The sequence below is a fragment of the Crocodylus siamensis genome, chromosome 8 (assembly GCF_052110815.1).
Source record: "Crocodylus siamensis isolate JL-2025a chromosome 8, ASM5211081v1, whole genome shotgun sequence".
NCBI lineage: Eukaryota > Metazoa > Chordata > Crocodylia > Crocodylidae > Crocodylus > Crocodylus siamensis.
In genome coordinates, this window is record NC_143402.1 from 18,735,296 (window position 1) to 18,755,967 (window position 20,672).

General features: G+C 44.1%; 1 protein-coding gene across 6 annotated transcripts in view; it reads left to right on the forward strand.

The window, feature by feature from the left end:
• The first annotated feature begins 5 nt into the window (after nucleotides 1-5).
• LOC149858153 (ligand of Numb protein X 2-like) overlaps nucleotides 6-20,672 on the forward strand; it is a 47,341-nt gene continuing 26,674 nt past the window's right edge. The window contains exons 1-3 of one of the 6 annotated variants that reach the window (XM_090061258.1): nucleotides 342-432; nucleotides 13,254-13,473; nucleotides 15,294-15,766. In XM_090061258.1, coding sequence (XP_089917384.1) covers nucleotides 15,366-15,766 — 401 coding nt within the window. In that variant the 5' untranslated portion in view covers nucleotides 342-432; nucleotides 13,254-13,473; nucleotides 15,294-15,365. The other 5 variants (XM_090061257.1, XM_090061262.1, XM_090061259.1 and 2 more) reach the window with 5 other exon arrangements.

Genomic DNA, 20,672 nt, shown 5'->3' on the forward strand with positions numbered 1-20,672 from the left:
CACCCCCGGCTTGGGTCTCAGCGCATCCCTGAACTCCGGCCCGGCTTGGGCTGGGACCTCCTCGGCCTGGAGCTTGTGCCGCTCACCGGGACGCGTCCTGGGCGCAGGGATGGCCGGGGCAGCCCCCCGCGCAGGTGGGGTGCGCCTGAGGGCGCTGAGCGGGACCCGGTGCCCCCACCCGGGCACTGAGGGCAGGGGCTGGGGACCCCCAGGCGGGGCGGGGCGGGGCGGGTGCGGCCGCCCGGGGCGGGGGGCCCCGGCGCCAGGTGCGGGCGGGCGGGCTCGGGCAGGCACCTGGGCGGCTGCGCTGCCTCCTCCCCCTCGCGCTGGTTTCGACTTTCTTCCCCCGCCCGGAAACTTGCCGGAGGAGCCGCCGGAGCGGAGCGGAGCCGAGCCGAGCCCGGGCCGCCCCCGCGCCGGCCCCCGGCCCAGGTGAGCTCCCGGGGGGACCCGCTTGCGCCCCTCCCCCCCCCGGGGACATGAGGCGCCGGGGAGCAGGTGACGTCTGCGGGCGGGCGAGGAGCCCCGCCCCGCCCCGCGACCCCCGCGGCTGCGGCTTCCCCGCACCGCGCCGCCTCGGGGCCTGCGGCACCCCGGAGGCAGTGGGATCCTTTTCGAGGCGTCGCCGGAGACCTGCAGCCCCCCGGGGGACCTTGAGCGCTAATTAAAGGTGCTAGTGCTGCAGGGGGGAATCCTTCTCAGGGTGCCACCAGAGACCTGCAGCCCCCCGGGGGGCTTGAGCTCTGTCTGAGGGTGCCCTGCAATGTTAGCACTGCTGGAGAGACCTTGAGGTACTTTTTGGGGTGTTGTGGGGTGACACAATGATCGCACTGCTGGGGGGGGGGCGTGAGATCCTTTTCAGGGTGCCACCAGAGACCTGGAGCCCTGAGCTTCTTTCAACGGTGCTGTGCACTGCTGGGGAGACCTTGAGATCCTTTTAAGCGCGTCACCAGGGGGCCTGTGGCACCCCAGAGGGCCTTGAGATCCTTTTAAGGGTGCCACACCATGCTAGCACTCCTAGGGGAGATCTTGAGCTCTTTTTAAGGGTGCCATGTAATGTTATCACTCTTAGGGTGTGCAAAGGTGATTCACAAGATCAACCCAGAGATTTCAAACAGAAATCCAAGGACTAAATCCCCTTCAGTACAGGCATCCAGTAGCATCAAGGTATTAACCAAATGTTGCAGGGGGCGGGAGGGTCTGAGTTTTTTTGCTACAGAAGGATTGCTCTGTTATGCTTCTGTAGCTTAGAAAAAGAGTGAAAACTAAGAGCCAGCATTTTCTGAGGGGGGCCTCATGAGGGGTGCTTTGAGTCTTAAAAGTTTGAAACCACTGCTTTAAAGCAAAGTGAAAATTGCTGCTTGGGTCTGTGCTGACCCCACTGAACTCAGATCAAGTAGCTGCTACCAAAATGCCGCTTTACCCTAGAGCAAGGCAGTGTGGATGGCATTTTCAGATGCTGTGAAGATAAGTATCATAGAAGAGCCTATAAATAAATTGGGAGATGGCAACATGATTGTGTGCTCACTTCAGAGGAGTCTTGAAGAAGTCAAGAAAGAATACTTTATATCTGTAGAGATCAAAAGTGTTTTTCAGGTGCAAGATGTCTAAGTGTGGTTGTTTAGTTGGAATAACCTTACTGTGTTTCAGTTGTGCATTTCCTTGTGATATCTGCCTGTCTCTGCAAGATGAAGTGAAATATTTGGCATTATTTAAACAAACAAGCTAGAAAAATGGGGTGAGATGTTCACACCCTCCCTCATTCTGGCCCTTTCTGTCAGGCAAGAGGACCAGAGCTGCATAAAGTAGCACCGTGTATCCAGTTGTGGGAGGATTTCCCTGGTGCAGAGACTATAAAACAGCCTTAAAATAACCTTCCAAGGATTTCCCACAAGCCCTCATGTAGGGATAAGCCAGGAGCAGGGTAGAGTGGAGTGCTGTGGAGATGCTGGACGACCTAGGAAAGCCTGCCATAACTCAGGGTTGCATAAACATGCTGTAGTCTCTGCAGGTCCTGGAAAAGTTCTGCATGTCACAAAAGTAGCTCAAGGTCCCATATTCCCTTGAGCGGCTAGTTCTGTGCTGTGTCAGAGTTAATAAACAGTCCTACAATAAAAGGAAAAAGCAAACCCTGTCTATATACACGTGTATGTATACACAGTGAATCAGTTTCTCCACTCCATTGCACACAAATAACTCAGCTGAAAATAATGCAGTTACAGTGGCATAAAACCAGTGTAATGGGGTGGAGAATTAGACCCACTGGATACAATGAGGGACAGCTTGTAAGGAAAATGGATTTTAGCTTCAAACAGATGGAGAGTAGAAGAGTTAAAAATACACCTAAAAATGAGAACTGAAGGGTGGGGAGAAAAAAAAAAACACTTTTGAAAGTTGGCTAGATATTGCCTCAAATGAGCCTGATAACATGAGGCCTCTCCAATTTCAGACTCTTAATCACAATGTTCATGCTTAACTTGATGAAATGGATTAAGATGAATTCTGTGCAACATATTATTAAAATGAAGAGCTCAGTGGCTTAAAACTAAACATTTTGACACTATAATGGTTCCAGTGGTATTAAAAATTGTGGGGCATACAAGACTGAGTTGTTTGCTAAGCTTCCTAAATACAAGGTAAACATTTACAAATTTAAGGTAGTAGACTTCTCATTTTAATAGCAGGTTGCAAAAATGATTTGAAATGTCTGTAGTTTGTAATGTGTCAACTATTGTGGATTTTCACAGAACTCTAGTATCTTTTCTTTCAGCTTTTCTAATAGCTGCACTGTTTTCTGTTTTTTTTTAAGTTAGGAGTTGCAGAAAATTAAAGGCATAATTTTATTCTGATTTCTCTGCTTTGCCAACGAGTTTGCAGCTGTGGTCTCTCAGGTGTGCTTATGTCTTGCCCAAATATTGTAAAAACAATAACAAAATCTTCATTTGACTTTTCTCTCTCATCTATTTATTGTTGCGTCTGTGCAGGAAGTGCTGCTTAATTTTTGACAGTCCCACATCAGCTTATGTTCTGGGGTTTCTAACTGATAAAACAAGTGTTACCCTAGATTGAAGCTTGGCACAAGAAGTTTTGTCTCAGTTCACAAAAATATGGAAATATCTGGCAAGTTTTCTTTTCATACTGTAAACATTCAAGGAATTCATAGGAGGGCTAGAGGAATGACCAGAGTCAAGCATGAAAGCACTAGAAACAGGTGCTAGGGATGATCTGTGAAGTCATGAATAGAAGGCATTGCTAATGTGGCTGAGAGAGAGGACTGAGGGCAATATTTAGAAGATAAATGAAGGTGAAGCTTGGACAAAAAATTGGAAGTGAACCAAAGTTTGATTTCAGAGTCCTTGATTTTGCAGCTGGCTCTGTAAGGGCCCCATGTACCTGTGCAGAGCTCTGCTGAGTTCAGTGGGCTTCTGCTTTTGTAACCTTGAGGAACTGCCCAGGGGAGACATTTGTAGGATCAGGGTCCAAACAAGGAACTGTCTGCGGGGTTGAAGCCTGTGATCCAGAATGTCCCAGTTAGCTTTACCGTCTCAGATCGAGATATTGCATGTCCATTTGAGACCTGTTTGTCCTGACCTCTAGAGCAGACTTGTCATTTAAAAGCAAATTGTGGCTGGCTGATTGTTCTTTAAATGGATTAATGTAGTTTTTTTGGTTTTAGGAAAGAGTAATGTTGAGCTCCTTTTTGTGTTTGGAGTTAAATTTGTTTGCTAGACTTCAAATCATCTGCACTGATTGCGTGAACCTGATCAAATGATATCAGCCCAGGTTGTAAAAGGCTCTCACACATTAAAAAGATTGCATCTTAATAGATAAAAGGAGAGGGTTGGTATTTGCTCTTTGTACAGAACTACTGAAGTCAGTGCCTGCCTTGTGAACTTTAGTATAAGAAATCTCTTAGTTTAAATCATTACCTGGATTCCAAGCTACCATTTGATGTCCATTCTGTGGCCAAGCTGAAATAAATTTAATGGACAGGAGTCTCTGACCAAAACCTCATAAACACAGTTGTCACCATTTGGCTACCTGATTAGCAGTCCTGGTAGAAAGGGTCATGAATGACCTAGTAGACCTAAAGAAAGTTTATCCTCTCATCCTGACATCTGCTCTAGTGAGTTGGGCTTTGCAGGTGAAGGTCTGGAAGTTCTATTTCTCCCCTGACTTCTGGATAAAGAGAGGACTTCGGTTTCCAGGATGATCATTTCACCATTTAACTGGTAAGAAAGCCCTATAGCTTTTTTTTTTTTAAGGAGGAGAAGTTAAAGATAAATATTTGGCTTAGAGTGTAAATATATGCACACAGTGTAGGATAACAATGCTTCTTAGAAAAGCTGTTTCTGAGATCACCTGGCACAGCTTTAAATTAGGATAAGATCAAGAAAGTTTACAGCTGAAATAAACATAGTAAGAGGAAACTTAAGGTAGGGGGTGTCTGTGCTCATGAACTGACACGTCAGTAAGAAACAGGAAAAATCTTACCATGTAGGAGCAAGTGAGATGGCAGAGGTGTACCTGGGAACAGAATAGGACCCAGCATATTTAAGCAAGTAACCACTGTGCTCTTCAGCCTGTAAATATGCAAGGGAAGGCAGTTTGGATCATCTACAGGTCTTTTCTGTACCTGCTGTATTAGGATTTTGTCTTTTTTTAAAAACAAAAGCTGCTCGTTTTCCCCTTCTTTTTTTGAGGAGAGTAGCATATATATATATATATAAAAAACCTCTTGCATATTTTCTGGACCATCACAGCTACAGCATCACTTCAATGCTACCAAAATATTTTTAGACAGATAGATTTTAGGTGATATGTGAAAATTATAGTGCCAAATTTTTCTCCAGCTGCTTTACACCACAGGCACAGGCCTTCATCTCCAAAAACCCTACCCCTGATGGAACATCCTAGATGTAGGGGCATTAGCAGGTGGCATAAATCTGCCATCAGAGGTTTTATCAATTAGGCACAGCTAACAATTGCCGTTGATGGCAGCATACAGCTTTAGAGCAGCCCGAAGGATTGATTTAATGAAAAGAGCACCTTGGCTGGAGGGAGCCTAGAGGACACCTTTGTAACCTCTTTTGTCAAATGTATCATGCATTCTTGGATTATTATTTGGCTATTTGTTTTGAGTTTGGATTTGGTCCTTAATGCATCCAAGAATGTACCTCCGGCCAAACTGCTGGTTCTCTGATAATCAAGATTTTGCATGGGTGCAGCCAAACCAAAATTTGACTTTCAACTTCCTTCACTGCTTTATGACTTTACTGCAGGATAATCTAGCAGGTGACATCTCTATACACAGCCATAAAATTAACTGGAAAATGTTTCATAATGCTGTACAGGGTAAGTTCCCCTTCATGTGCATGGTATTCAAAGCTAGGACAGAGACAATCCATGTAATTTCATGGCTGGCTCACTTGTGCTGAGAAATGAATCCCTATGGGAAAAGTGCTATAGGAAATAAACCTTCTATGGGTAGTTTAACCCATATCCTTTACTTTCCTATAGAATAGTATTACAGGATTTCTATTTTAAAAAGCCTACAGAAAATATATATATATTTTTTAAATTAAGCTATCAAGCTCTATCAACCCTATTAAGTTCTATTAGGATTTCCCTATGAGATGCAAGGAGTTGATTACAGCATTGCCATATAATTAGCAGAAGCAACATTTGGTAATGATTGGGCATAGATTAATGGTTTGATGGGTTCTTTTTAAAGTTCTCCGTAATGAAAAATTCTTTTAAACCAGGATGGGAATTGCCCTCTTGAACTTCACTGTGCTGCTTTCTCTAACTACCCCCTCACCCAGAACTCTGTACTTTCCCTGATTTATTACAGTGGATTATAGTTAGGTAATAAAATGCATCATTCAAAAATCCTTAACTTCCAGTACAGTTGTATAATATGAGGAGGTCATGCAGGCCTCAAGAATGATTATGTAAATGGAAAGCAATGCTTTCTTCTTACTGGGATTGTATAGGGAGCACCCAGATCTGAATTTAGAACTATTGCAGTCACCTGGGGAAAAACCATATAAAGTTGGTCTGGTATGAAGGCACATGCCAGAGACTTGCCTCAGCACACTGCATGCTATGTATGATCCTACCAACTGTGGCACTGACTGAGAATTATCTCCCTTTTATAAACAAGGAATTTGTGGACAGATGCACAGGATGTTGTGCATTAGGAATGTCTGTTGTTCCTATACTGGTCTCCACCTCTTCTCAAAAGCATGCCAGATCCTTGGAAGGTAGCTACTCTGCCAGTTACTTGGATGAAATGTGAGACTTAACTTCAGATCTTCTAGTTTCCCTTTGTTTGGGGTTTGGCTTTTGTGCTTTAATTGCAGGAAAAGCCTTAATTATTAATCACAGATTAGACCCTTGATCCTAAAATTATACCATTGGATTCCTTTTCTTTTTCCCCTGTACAAAACCACTTACTTGCACAAACATCAATTTAAGGTTGGAATGGCAGCCTCAGGTGATGTTTAATTTCCAGGAGATAGAGGAGAAAAGATTAGCAGATGGAAGAGAAAAGCTAACTCTTACACACAGGATGGCTGGTACCTGCTGTCACCGGATGGGATTCCCGCTGGAGTCTCTGAGCCAAACTGAGCAGTGACATCAGTTTTATTTTTAAGGGGCTACACAAATTTGGCATTTCACTGGTATGAACACAAGTCCCTTGTGTGCTGATGGGGCACAGTCAGGGTGGGCCCAACAGAAAAAGTACTGAAGCAGGACATAGGACAAGGTGCTTTGGTGTAAAGTGGGAGTATGATACAGCAACCTGCTAGCTGGTTTTCCTGCTACACTTACACCCACTTCTATTTAGCTGGCATTTAACTTGCATTCATTTTGCACACCCACCAAATTAAAGCTGTCACAAGTTAAACTGCATTCCCACCCATCCATTCCTTCTAATGCTTTTATACTACAAAGGAATTCTTTTGAATTAGGCCCATGAGGAACCTATTATATCTTTGGGGTGAATGTATTTAGGTGTGTGTAAGTATGTATTTCTCTCTGTTGTGAAAAGCTGAAATGGGAGGGGATCCATCTGGATGCATTAATTTGAAGGTAGGGTGTTACACGGATGTAAACTGGGAGCATATAGAAGTCACTGTAACATGACTGACTTCATTAAGATGAAAATCAGGTGTTGTGTCCTGCTTTCGAATATTAGGTCACTGGATTGTCTGGTTCCAGTTATTGTGCCTCAGTGCCGTTAACTAGTCCAAGAACTGGACATTAAGAAAACCATGGCAACGAAAGAAACAAAGTGCAGTTGCCAGCTTCTAAGCCTTCCGTTATCTGCCATCTCCAGTTTGTTTCTTTTCTAGGAAGGCAGAGGCACTAGTCATTTATGTAGAATCCAGTCCTACAAGTCAGAGGTCTTTCTTTTGCACAGATTTTAAATTTGTTACAGGCCATAAAAAAGAAAAGAAAAAGTGTGCAACTCACATTGAACAAAATCATGCGTCATTTGAGGGGATTCATGTTGCACAGCTCATTCTAGGGAGTATATTCATTGAACAGTCTAAATGTGGGAGGAGGATGTATACAACAGAAGCGGTGACACAGTTTCAGCACTTTTTTATAACACGGGGCATTGAAGGAGCCTGAGCCAGTTTCTGGTCTGTTATACGAATGCCATTACTAACTAAACCCAGTGAAGTCAAGGGAGTTACTTTGGCTGTGCTACAACCGTGCTGAGTTAGATCGGGTCCCATTTTTTGTTCTTTGGAACTGCCTAAAGGAATGTACTGGATTTTATAAAATTGGCATAATACTGGCAAGCAAGATGCTCACGTAAATGACTTAACTATTCAGTATTGTAGATGAGATGTAATTCACCTTTCACATGCATTGGTGTAAGTGAGGAGTAACTTCACTGAATCAGTAGAACTACATTTACTATAACATCAGAGCCTGTGAAAGGAAAAAAAATCATCCCTTTGGCTTAATTTCATTCCCTTCACAAATTTCCAACCATTTTGCTGCATTTATATAATTAAAGCAGGGAAGAAGCCTATACCTCCACCTTTAGCACTTAATTCCATCCTTATTCTGTGCAAAGCATTTGTGTGTAATCATGAACTGGAGCCCTAGACTAGACTGTGGCAAATCTACCTTGCCTTCTACTCTAACCTGTCAGACTCTTGCTTTCCAACTTTGTTCCTGTAAACTCTTTTGTTTGCATTAGCCAGTTGTACCAGGCTACGGACACACTAATTCTGAAGTCTCAACAGATTTTAAATATAAGAGAATAGTGATTGTAGGTATTACATGTGTCCCTATTTCCCCCCAGCATTTTTATGGTATTTCAGTCGCATTTTCTTAATAGTCTGGTAGAGAAAATAATGACTTGTTGCGGTGTTAAAGATCCCCGAACAGTGGAAAACAAACATACCCAAAGTCTATTCTGCCAAATGAATAGATTGAAAAGCTAGAGAAAATCACCTTTTTTTGTAAATCTCATTTATTTACTGAAATCCTAGTAGATATATAAGTGATAAAAATGGTTGGGACAGATATCAGATTGTTGAATGGAAAGTGTCCCTTTCAGCTAGCATACTAATGCTAACTTTGATTTCTTTGATTGGAACACCCAGACTTAAAACAGAGCAGCCCAGTCATCTAGTCAGATGGTATGAAGGAGATGTTAATTATTGAAAGGTCACCTTTTTATTTAGCTCTACAAACACACACAATTTACAGCAACTTTGCCTTGTGCATTTACTTCTGGTAGTTTAAATTCTGGCAGTGTCAAACAGAATATTCAAGAGCAACAGAATTAATGGAGAAACTGGTCTTGGGTTTGATCCTCAGCCCTTACTCCTGGCTGGCCAAACTTACTTTTTAAATTTCCCTGAACAGGACAACTATAACTTAGCCAGGGTTGTGACATAGCTTTGCCACAATATTTAAAACATTTAGTCCTGAGTGATAACTGCATTTTACATGAAACCAGTCCCTTTTTCTGAATGTGAAAATTTAATTTGAAATGGAGAGAGGTATTTGCTACATTTGTGCTAAGTGTGAAAATGTATATGGTTCTGACTTCCCCTCCCTGCCACCATATTCATCTTTTTAAAGACATTTTTGTACAAACTGATTTCAGAATTATTTCATAACTATCTTTTTTTCTCCATCCTTTTGTACTTGGGGCATTGGTTTCATCATTTTTAGTTGCGCGTGCTGCTTTCCTTGTCTCTTTGACATGAACCGACAGTAAAATTCTGACCCTTCCAAAAACTTCATACACATATCCATGATTTCAACCAGCCCATCATGTTTTGGGTTTCCTTGGGTCCACCCAAGGAACTGGATTAATTGTTGTAGCTCTCATTTGGAATGTTGTATTTCCAGTCTCCCGGGGAAAACTTACTCAGAAACATAATCAGTGGCATAATTAGTGCAGTAAAGTATTCCACAGCTTATGTAATTGAGGCATATGTTGTGTGTAGTTAGAAATCTCCAAATTAACGTTTAGCTTGGGGCTTTCCATGACGCCAATCAATATAACATGTAAGCACATCCCGGTAGGTACACAGCAACATAATACTTCAAAGCTACCAAAATATTTTCTCATCATATAAAAAGTACTGTAATTTAATCTTTTATAAAGTAGTCATCATTCTGTCCACCTTTCCCTTGGTGGGAGAGTTCTGAAGTGTAAAATGCTATAGACATTATGTAGGTATAACGCTGAAGTAATTAACTTCTTTTTTTTTATGGCTTTATCTCACTGAAGATGAACAATACAATACATTCCTTCATTTTGTAACATAAGGTGGTATAGAGCCTCACCATGCTTGTGCTTGCTCTAAACAGCATAGTTATGCAGCAATTGTTGGAGGGTTTTTTGGATAGATTCTCAGCCCTGGATCTTGGAAGAGATGGGCCCCACTCCTTTCTCTGCAACGGACTTCCTGTTTGACCTTGGGCAAGCCTTGTAGCCTTTCTGTGCCTGACTTCTGCATCTCTAACATGGAGCAGTGCTTCCAAAACTTTTCCCCATTTTTGGCCCCACTTCCTCAACATGGCCCCTAACTCCCAACCCATAGCCTCCCACCCCCACAATCCCATCTGCTGATGTTGTGACCCCATTTGGGGTTGCGACCCAGAGTTTGGGAACCGCTGGCTTAAAGCATCATTGTCTGCAACCAGTTACCCAGATTACAGGTAACTTTGTAACCTATAAGAAGTAATGATCACACAGGGATGTTGTGATTAGGACTGCAGTATCATTTGGTGATTGACAGGTGCTCATACCATGATAAATGAGGCCTTATAAACACTGTTGATAGATGTGTATTTTGCCCTTCTGGTCCTGTAAATTAACCTATAGGGAGCATGGGTTATACTGAAAAAGTCAGCATTTCATTTCAAATGATAAGGGAAGACTATACATTAAATAATCCAAATACACTATGTCTTAACTTTATCTTACAATATTAGTAGTAGGGATGTTATTTTGCTATAATAGATATAGTTTTGATAAGATGCTTAGATCATTTGTAAAAACAAAAGCAGTCTTGTCAGAGAAGACCATGAGCTAAGGTAAAGAAGAAACAGGCCAGTGTTGAACAGCATACTACACTGGGGAAGGAAAGGAGATAAGAAAACTACCCTTTTACTCTCCCAAGGATATACATCCTAACTAATAGACACCTTCCAAGTCCACAAGAGATCTGGTTCAGTCCACTTCCAAAAAATTCAGTGAAACAAAGACATTCAAATAAAACCAATCAAAGATCATTTATTAGAATATTAGAACTAGCCATCTATACATTTTTAGGCATAGGCTGGAGCAAAACTTGGAAAACTCAAGAAATACAAGACCTGCGGCTAATCTGTATGCCGCCTTTCTCCTATCTTTCAAGTCTCCCCAGCTGGTATAGGTGAGAATCTATGTTGTGTTGTCATAGGTAGCCAGACAGACTTTGGGATAAATGTTTGGTTTTATGTTTTAGAGAGCCAGCAAATAAAATGTTAGGCTGTAGACCTCTTTCTGCTTTTTTTTCTGTAACCTACCCACAAGGTTACCTGTCATCTGGGTAACAGGTTGCAGACAATGATGCTTTAATATCTGGAAATTTCATGAACAACCACTGTGGAGGCTTTTACTATGATTACTGTGGTTTCTTTTTAGATAAGAATAGTTCTGTCTGCTTTAAAACACTGGAAAGGGGTCACATGCTAGCCTACCTTTTAAAAGTATAGTAGACACCCAAATCATGAGAGGTATTTAGTCAATACGTGTTAAGTTTAAGGGTTTATTGGAGTTTGAATTGAATTGCTCAGAGACAGTACTGGAGTTTCATTGTCTGTGGTATTTGGCATACTACATAAAGACTAATAGCATTATAATACTGTAGATATGTCCAGAGAGTGGGTGTATGTCTTGTACACAGAATGCCTGAAGAGCTGTCACTTGGCAGATGCACTGCTAACAATAGTTTTGCTTTGTTGGACAGATGGACAGCCTGATAATCAAAGAAAACTTGTACTCTTCTTTTTCTTTTCCTCATTGTTACAATACAGAAAATAGACATATCAGTTCTTTAAGAGTGTATTTGATTCTTTAAAGATAAAGATCCTTTCTGGAGACCTCATGCTCTAGGAAAACACTAGATGGGAAAGCTAGAGGAAGGATTAATGTGATATTGCCCTATAGTAGTGTATAGGGCAATATCACCTTAATTGTAGTAGAGGACATAGTGAACACCATTAGCAGCAGTCAGAAACCAGTCCGAACAGCAGTACCTATGCTAGGTCTTAACTTAGCTGTGGATATATTTGGGACCCAGCTGCATCTGTGTGGTTTCCTCAATATGTGTTGTATAGAAAAATAGGACACCTTCCTTATGTTGAGGTGAAGACACTTGACAGCTGTAGTTATCATCTGGGGGAAGAGTAAGTCCTAAGAAGAGATGTGAATAATGCTGAGGTTGACATACTAGCTTTAGGTATAAACTGAGGGAGCCAAAAGAGTCAAAGCCTGGGGAGGAGGTGAAGGTGAAGGGGGCGGGGGGGCTGAAGGTGGAATTGTTGGGGTGAAGCAGGACAGGAGGAATGGTATCAGAAACCAGATGAAGTGGTGTGAGATGGAGGTGGCTCAGCTCGTAGGGCAAACTGTTTAAACTGGATAGAGCCCATAATGACTAGACATACTTACAGACTATTATATCTGGAGAACCAGAATCTAAGATGACAGAGCCTGACTGATTTATATCCTTGATTAACTCCATTTCAGCCAATGTATTTAAATTAGTTCAAGAGCAGACTCAGGCTCACCGTGCTGAAATCGCCCACTGTCCAGACATTTTTAGTGAAGCAAAAAACTCAATTATATCTGCTGAATAACCTGTTAGCCATTTTCCTTATAACGAACATCTTTTTGAGCGAATCACTGAACAAATGGCAAGCTTGTTCTGGCCTGCTGCCTTCACGAGTGTTGTTCACAAACGACTGTCTTGCTGATGGGTGTGGACCAGGCTTCATCACTAACGTGTCAAGCTGAAGTTCTCAGAAGTTTGCAGCAACTTCCTCTTCGTTGAGGAGACAATGACATAACAGATCTTATTTCAACACTTGGTGTTCTTGGGCAACTTGACGCCAGACTTGTCTATTTTTAAATCTGAAACCTTAAAAAAACATGGGTTTGAGATTAACACAGGGATTCTAAATGACTACACTTCAGTATCCGAACTGAAAAGAAATAATGTGATATTTTTATCTTGTGATAGTCTTGAAGTGACATGGGATTCCTCTCCTAAGCTTCCAGCACAAAGAGCAAAGAATGAAGATGGTAGGATAAATAATGGAAAGGCCTGGTATCAAGTAGTTTATCAGGAAAACTAGCAGGGAGAAATTAAATGTTTGATCACCTACCAACATATTTTATGCAACTATTATACAACATATCTTACAAACCCCAAGGGTGTTTAATTTGACAGTTGTTTAGCTTTGAGAAATTTATTTATTTAGTTTTGTTAGCCTTTGTGGTTGGGTTGAAACACTGCCTTTTTAGCTTAAGATAATTGTGCTTTGTTAAATAAGCTATGGCAAAAAAACCTCTGCTTCAGATATGTGCCTCCTGCTGTAAGTGAAGGAACATTTCTAAAATGCTGGGGCGTGGGAATGCCAGAGCCTTGAGTTGCCTTGCATCTACTTGTGTCTTGTTAACTTTCTGTTGTTATCTGAAGTATGCTTCTGATTTTGTCTAGAGTTATGCTGTCCTCCTCGGGTGACTTAACCCTTCCCAAAGTAAAGAAAAGACCTTAACAAACACTTGAACTGCACGTAAGCATCATTCAGTGGGTAGACACTGCCTGATTGCCAGACAGCAGGAGGAGGAAAACACTCCTACCTTGCAACTACCAGGAACCTGGCACCCTGACGGGAATGCTGCTGGCCTTTTTGAAGTGAATCAGTTGGCATTCCAAGGTAAAAATAGAAACAAAAAGACTGATTTTTTTTTTCTTTTTGTGATACATTAGCTCTTTAACTAAATAGCTGACTGCAGGCTTGACAATTAATTGGGGTGGTGTGCAAGAAACCCTGACCAATTTTGGATGCCAGTTGTGGATCATTTCTGAGCATGACTCTTCTTGTTAGCTATATCATTCGGGCAAGGGTCCGGGCCAGCACCTCACCCTCTCTTAAATTTTTTTCCTGCCTCCTGGGATAGGAATTGCTTAGTGACATCTTTTCCAAATACAGAACCACTTGCATCCTTTCATTTCCCTCCCCCTCACATTTGTCATTAATATTGGAAATCTCATGCCTTATTATTATTCTTAAATGAATATTTTAACGAATTGCATTAGATAGGATTCCAGCCTCGTGCAGCACTGTATGGCTTGTTGTATTGTGCAAATTGCCAGATGGTTCTTTAGAGAGAGAACTTGATCCTTGCTTGCCAAGCAATAAATCTGTTGACAGGCTCAGAACAATCTCAAAGGTAGCTGTAATGGGCAGCATTAAAAAATGAGCATAAATAGGTGCATTTCCATTAGTCTTGGGGAGCTTCAGCTCCAGTGATTTCTAAAGTTTGACCCATTAGCTGAATCGGTCTCAGAGTAAAGGAGAATAAAGAATGCCACTAAACACTTCAGAGACATTACATTGAATTATGAAATGAGCTATCTGGTTGTAATGGTTGCTGGCAGGGGAGGGAGGGGGAAAATGACCTCCTAGGGCCACATGCAGGTAAAAGCACAATGGACTGTAACACACAATCCACACAACTGTGCCTCCTGCCGTGCCACACGTACACGGCAGGCAGTGTGATCATGGGATCACACATTGGATCCCACTGCACTTTGTCACCGGTGCAGGGGGAGCCTGGGATCCAGCCTGGGACAGGTCTCCAAAACGAGCCTGGGATGATGATCCCAGGCCCCTGCGGCTTCAAGCCTCACAGCTGATGGGGCTAGCAGCAGGGACAGTGTTGCCTGCAGCAGTTGCCTGCACTGCCCCCACTGTGAGCCCGTGGTCTGTGAGGCTCACCGCAGGGGCAGCCCTGGAAATGCAGCCCCGCTGCAGGGCTGGCAGCCAGGGCAGCAGGGACAACTGCCACTGCCATGAGCCTTGTGAGCTGCAGGACTTTCAGCGGGCCAGCGTTGTCCCCATTGCAGGCCCGGCAAGGACTGCAGCTGTGGGGCGCACTGTGGGGGCAGCATGGGGGAACACTGCTGCAACCACAAGCCCTGCGTCTTGCCAGAACTAGCAGGAAGGAAATATTTTTCCTTTTACTCTTCTTTTCACCACCCCAGTACCTCCCAGACCTGCCATTTAAAACCAGTACGTTCGGTGGCGTCCAGAATGCCGGACAAGAAAATGGTCACTCTTAAGTTACTGTCTCAGCATTTTACCTTTTATAGTCCTGCGTTATGGCCAGCAACACTCAGTACAGCTAATATATGGTATATGTAGAGTCTGTTGAATTGATGCATCTGACAGAATGCTATCTAGTCGGTGTTCGCATTTTCCTTGTGTAGTCGTTCAGGTTTCAATTCAGCAAAGTTCTTAAATATGCGCTTGAGTGCTTTGCTGTGTCAGAGCCTTCTGTTCTCTTATTATCTGAGTAGGTCTTTCCCATAGTTACGGAGGAAGGGGCGTCACAGAAGTTGGCAGGGGAACTTGGGACAGATGTACAACTTGATATTACATTTATTTTTAATTAACTAGATAGACATTGGCCTTTTAAGCTTGCATCTTAGATAGCTGACTGATTAAGTCTCTCTCTCTCCCTTTCTCATTAGAGGAATCCTGTAACATCACCGGCCCCACTCTTTAAATTGGCAAATTTCTTTCTCCTGCCTCACTGCTGCTTTATGCTGGACATCATGGCTGACCCTACAGGAGAAGAACAGGTCTCCAAAATGAGTGAACTTTGTCCTGAATGTGGCCAGTTTCACCTGTTATCAGAAAATCATCTTTATAATTTCCAGGATGAAGTGGATGATGAATTGATTTGCCATATTTGCCTTCAGCCTTTGCTTCACCCTATGGATACCCCATGTGGACACACATACTGTTTCAGGTGCCTTGAGAACTTCATGCAGGAGCATAATTTTTGTCCCATGGATCGCAAAAAACTGTGCTTCCAGCATTGTCGAAAGTCCAGCCTTCTAGTAAGGAACCTGTTGGATAAGCTGATTGTCCTCTGTCCTTTCCACACGCTGTGCCAGGAGACCATGCAGAGGTGTCAGCTAGAAGCTCATCTACAGAACAGGTGCATGTGTGTTTATGTAATGTTACCACCAACTGCTTATATAAATTGACTCCCATATTGCTGGAGACAGAGAGAGACTAGTTCTTGAAAGAGTTAAATTAAATTAAAATGGGAATACCAGATGGAAATGAAAAAGGGGGGGGGGGGTCCAAAAGTGAGGAGGGTGATGACCAGGGATCTGGGTTTTCTGTTTCCCATGGAAGAATGGAGAAAAATGTGGATTTCTACCTTTACCTGAGGAAAATGCAGATGTTTGATTTTAACACAGAAACCCATGGATATTGCAGTTTTGCAAGGAGCTCTCTACAGGCTGGTAGAGTTGCAGGCTACAATGGGCTGGGGGAGCAGGAGGAGGGCAGTCAGACGGGGGGCACCGTGTGCATGTACATGCACATGGCCAGGTAGCCTGGAGAGCAGCTCCTGCAGGTAAGTCTGGCAGTGCGAGGGGAATTGAGGCCTCTATAAGGAGGGAGAGAGTAAGTTCAGCAGGCTGGGGCTGCTGCCCAGCCAGGGGGGTGTGGGGCTTGGGGGTTTGTGGCTGGAAGTGTGGCCGCAGGGCCCCAGTGGGGAGTGGGACAGGGCCACGGGTGGGGCTGGCTCCCCACTGCTGTGCGCACTCCCGAGGAGATGGGGGACCTGTGCCCTCCAGATCTGTGCACGGGGCGAGGCCAGGGCAGGCTTTCCACTGTGGGCTTGGGCTCCCCGCCCTGCTGCCCCCCACCAGCAGGGCCTGTGCAGCCCACTAGGTGCAACCCAGCACTGCTGGGCAGAGCGGGGCCGCACAGGGAAGCTCCTTGATGCTGCGAGCTCCGTGCTGCCCTGGTGACATTTCCCCTGCCCGTGTGGCAGCAGCAAAGGGCACAACCCCACATCGCTGCCCCCGCTCCTGTAGTGCGGGCGGGGGGCGTGTTGCCAGGGCAGCACAGAGCTTGCAATGGCGAGGAGCTTCCCTGCCTGGCCCCACTCTGCCCTGCAGCACTGGGTTGCACCTGCTGGGCTGCAGAGGCCCTGGGGGAGGGCAGCAGGGCGGGGAGCCTGAGTCACAGCGAGCAGCCTGCCTCACGCACAGATCTGGGGGCACGGGAGCACCCCCTACCCAAGCCGGGGGGGAGGGGGGGGGCACGGAGGACAGACTCCATGCTCTGCTCTGCTGCAGCAGCTGCTGCCTCCTGTGGGCAGCAGCCGGGGTTCATCCGCTGCAGGGGGGTAGGGAGACTTGGGTCCCTGGCAGCTGGGGCAGGCAGGGGACTGTGGGTGTACATATACATATAGTGGCCTTTTATTTTAATCACAGATTTTGGGGGTTTAATCGGAGAATTTGCAATTTTTTTTATCAGGGAAAACCCAGGTCTCTGGTGTTGACTACATAATTAGGAAGCATAGTTTGGGAGGCTAGTGACTATATCAAGGATAAGAAGGTTGAACTATTTGTTGGAGATGTAGCCAGAAGCAGCTGAATGTGGGTGAACACAGGGATCCTTTTATAGCGCTGATCTTGGGCACTAGCTACTTTGGAAGTCATTATAAACATGCCAGATTCACAGTGGCGGTCTCCTGAGTATTGTCTTGTAGCAGAGAGAAAAGGGATTGGGTAATTCTGTAAATTGAACTGATCCAAGTAAGATGTGCAATGCACAAGTCTGAACCAAAGACAGGAAGTCCCTCCAACCTGCTCATTATGCAGTCACTAAGCCACCAATTTATAATTCTGTCATCTTCCCTCCCTCTTTCCTGGGGATAGAAGTGACTCTTTTTCAGGGAAAGAGAATTTGGCTTTTCATTGGATTTCTCAGCACAGGTGTATGGTGTTTTCACTGCCAAGTAGCTTGGCTCATAGCAGACAAAACTTTGTGGTTTTAGAAAAGTGTGCACAACAAAGGGTTCTTTACCTGCTGTTGGAAGTAACCTTTGTTCCTCGTTAATGATTGTTCTGAACGGAGCCAGGTACAAGCCTTCCTGTAAACAAAGGCAGAGTTGTGGTGGCAGCGTCTTTTGTTAGCAGGTAACACGTAGATTTGAAACATCTTGTTGGTCTATAACAATACCAAAGGGGGAAAAAGAAATGGGAGCCTTGTAAGGTAATGACTGTGCTAGGCAAATCTTTCCCATTTTATCCAAGCCTTTTTTTAATATGGTAGTTTTGACTGCTCTATAGCGCTAAGTGTGTCTCTGGGTTTGTTTCTTTTGGATTTTTTGGAGATATCATAATTTCTTATTTAAGTTAATCCCTTTTGCCTACCCTGCTCCAGAGGAGGTGACTTCTCAGTTCTTCTGACATCATCCTGCTTAGCTGGTAGTGTCACTGAGGGCAAGAGGGAGGGAGAGTTTTAGAAGATGAAGATTGGTTTCTTGCATAAGCCTGCAGAAGGACATTTTGTGTCTGAAAGCTTAACTAATGCCTGTCCCAGCTATTGCCCGAAATTCTTGCTGCTTGTATATTCCCTAGACCCTCGTAGCTATGACAGCTACGGTTTTTTATCCCTTCATTAAGGACTTCAATGTTCATCCCTAGAATCTGGAGAGAGCATTTTAATAGGCACTATAGATGTTTAAACACCAACAACTTGAGATTTCAGAGTTTATAAAGCAGCATCTGTCCTTTGCTTTTGGAAGACTAGGACTGCTTGTGCCTTCCATAGCATTCCTTCAGCTGCATAAGAGGTATTCAAATCTAGTCTCATTATCTACCAAAAGTGCAAAAGTCCAACGGCCAGAATGAAAACAAGCAAGAGGGAGACTGTTAAGGCTAGAAGAAGGAGGACCTGGGTTCTGAGCCCTGTTTTTGATGCATCTTGTATGAGTCATTGGATATATTTTTTATTTTTATTTTTTTTAAGTAACTCAGAGAACTGCCTACGAGCTGATCCATCTCAGTTTTGGACTACGGTGCATGGAGTTTGGTGCTCAGCTGCTCAAAGCAGGGTGCTCCTTCACACAGGCAGGGGCTGAAGTTTGAGATGCCAAAGAAACTTGTCAGGAGCAAAATGTAGAGTGAATTTGGTGCCTAATGGGTTTGGCAGCCCATGGATTGCCTGGTGGACTTAAGTGTCTAGATTCTACCTAAGTCCACATTTAGCTTCATACAGTGCCCTTATGGATCTTGTCCTAAGCTACCACTGTGCATTTGAGAGCAAACCGTGAAGCCCTAGAGACTCCTGACCTTTGTCTTTGCATTTTGTAAGATCATAGGGCTGAAGGGACCTCCATAGGTTATCTTGTCCAACTCCCTGCATGAGGCATGATCATCCCTATCCACATCATCATATGCAAATCCATTGTCTAACCCCTTAGCAAAACTAGTCAACCCTGACACAACACAAGACATAATACCCTAACCTGCCACAGGTAGAACAGGGAGACCATGGCAAGGCAGGCAATGTCCTTTTTCTGAAAAGGTTGTTAAGAGAGATCCCAGGAAGAATGCCATACCCCTTGCTGCAGAGGAAGGCAAACCCCCCAAAATCCAACCACAGGGTAAAATTCTTCCCTGACGCCAGCTTTGTCTGACCCTGAGTGGAGGAGAAAGGATGTGAATGCAAGTCTCTGCAGTCTGGCTTCAGAAGTATTAGGAGTGTAGTAGATCAGCTGCCTAGATATTAGTCATAATAAAATGGCCAAAAGGGCTATTGCTGCACGTACAGTTTGTTAGAAAACGTGTGGTGGAAACTGGGTTTATATAAAGTGCATGCAAATCAGCAACTTGATTGGCTTTTACTTCAGGGAGGAGTCACCTTGCACAGGGGACTAGAGCAATCAGGAAGAAATATGAGCGGAGGTGAAACTCCAAAGCAACTGAAGGAGCCAGAATGCAATATGCAAAGTGGAATTAGAGCAGGATACTTCAGTAAACACCTCTACAGTGACCATGCCCTGAATGATACAGGATACTTGATTATTTGGGAGGATATCATTATGTTGGGCAGTGACATAACGATATCACTGACTCAAGGGGGAGAGTCTTCTGCTAAGCCACCAACACCTTCTGCAGTAGTTAGCTGTTCCCTGCAAGGCTGTCTTTAAATGCAGTCCTAGCTCACAGTCAGACTCGAGTTTCATTGTGGTTTGGTCTTTAACAAACAAGAGGAAGGAGCTGAAACTCAAAGGTCAGAGTGAGGAAGAAATATGTGGTGGAACATAAATATACGTCTGAAGACTCATTTATTGCATCATTGCAAAGGGCAGCACAGCTGGGCTAAGCAGCACAGGCCAGTTTAACAGGTCAGAATGGAAAAGCTACTACTGAGGCTTTTGCCAGCCAGCCTTCCTAGTGGCTTTTGATCAGGTGAGCAGTAAACAGAATCCGATGCTTCTGAACTCACCCGTGCAACCCTGTTTCTTATTAAGGATGGTAAAAGCAGTTTGTTCTCCAGCACTTGCTGCTTCAGTACTGTTCTGATGGCTTGGCTATTGTGTGGCTGCAGGCTAGGTTTGCTTTTTGTTTTGTATTGAGCTCCGTGCTCATAAAAGGAGCAGAAAGGCAAGAGATGTCCTGTTTGCTATAACGTGAGGACAGCAGAACCGGAGCAAGCTTTTTCAGGCAGCAGGCTTAGTATGCCTTGCTTATTTGGAGGCTCTGCTTTCAGGCACTTAAGGAAAATTGCCTTGCTCAAGCAATCTTTGGCCTCTCTGTGAATAAAGGGGATATTAAAAGGTTCTTTAGGTCAGTGGTTCTCAACTTTTATTGTACCAGGACCCATTTGTAAACATTGATGGCCAGTCCCGAGCCAGTAAATAGTTTAAGTAGATAACAGCCCCCTGACCCTGCCAATGCCCCTCACCCCAAAGCCGGTGTGTGTGGTGAGTAGGGTGGGGCATGGGAAGGCATGTTGCCCCCCCCGGATTTGTGCACCCACAGAGGTCATGGGGCTGCAGGTTGGATTGGCACAGGCAGAAGCCACTTCCGTGG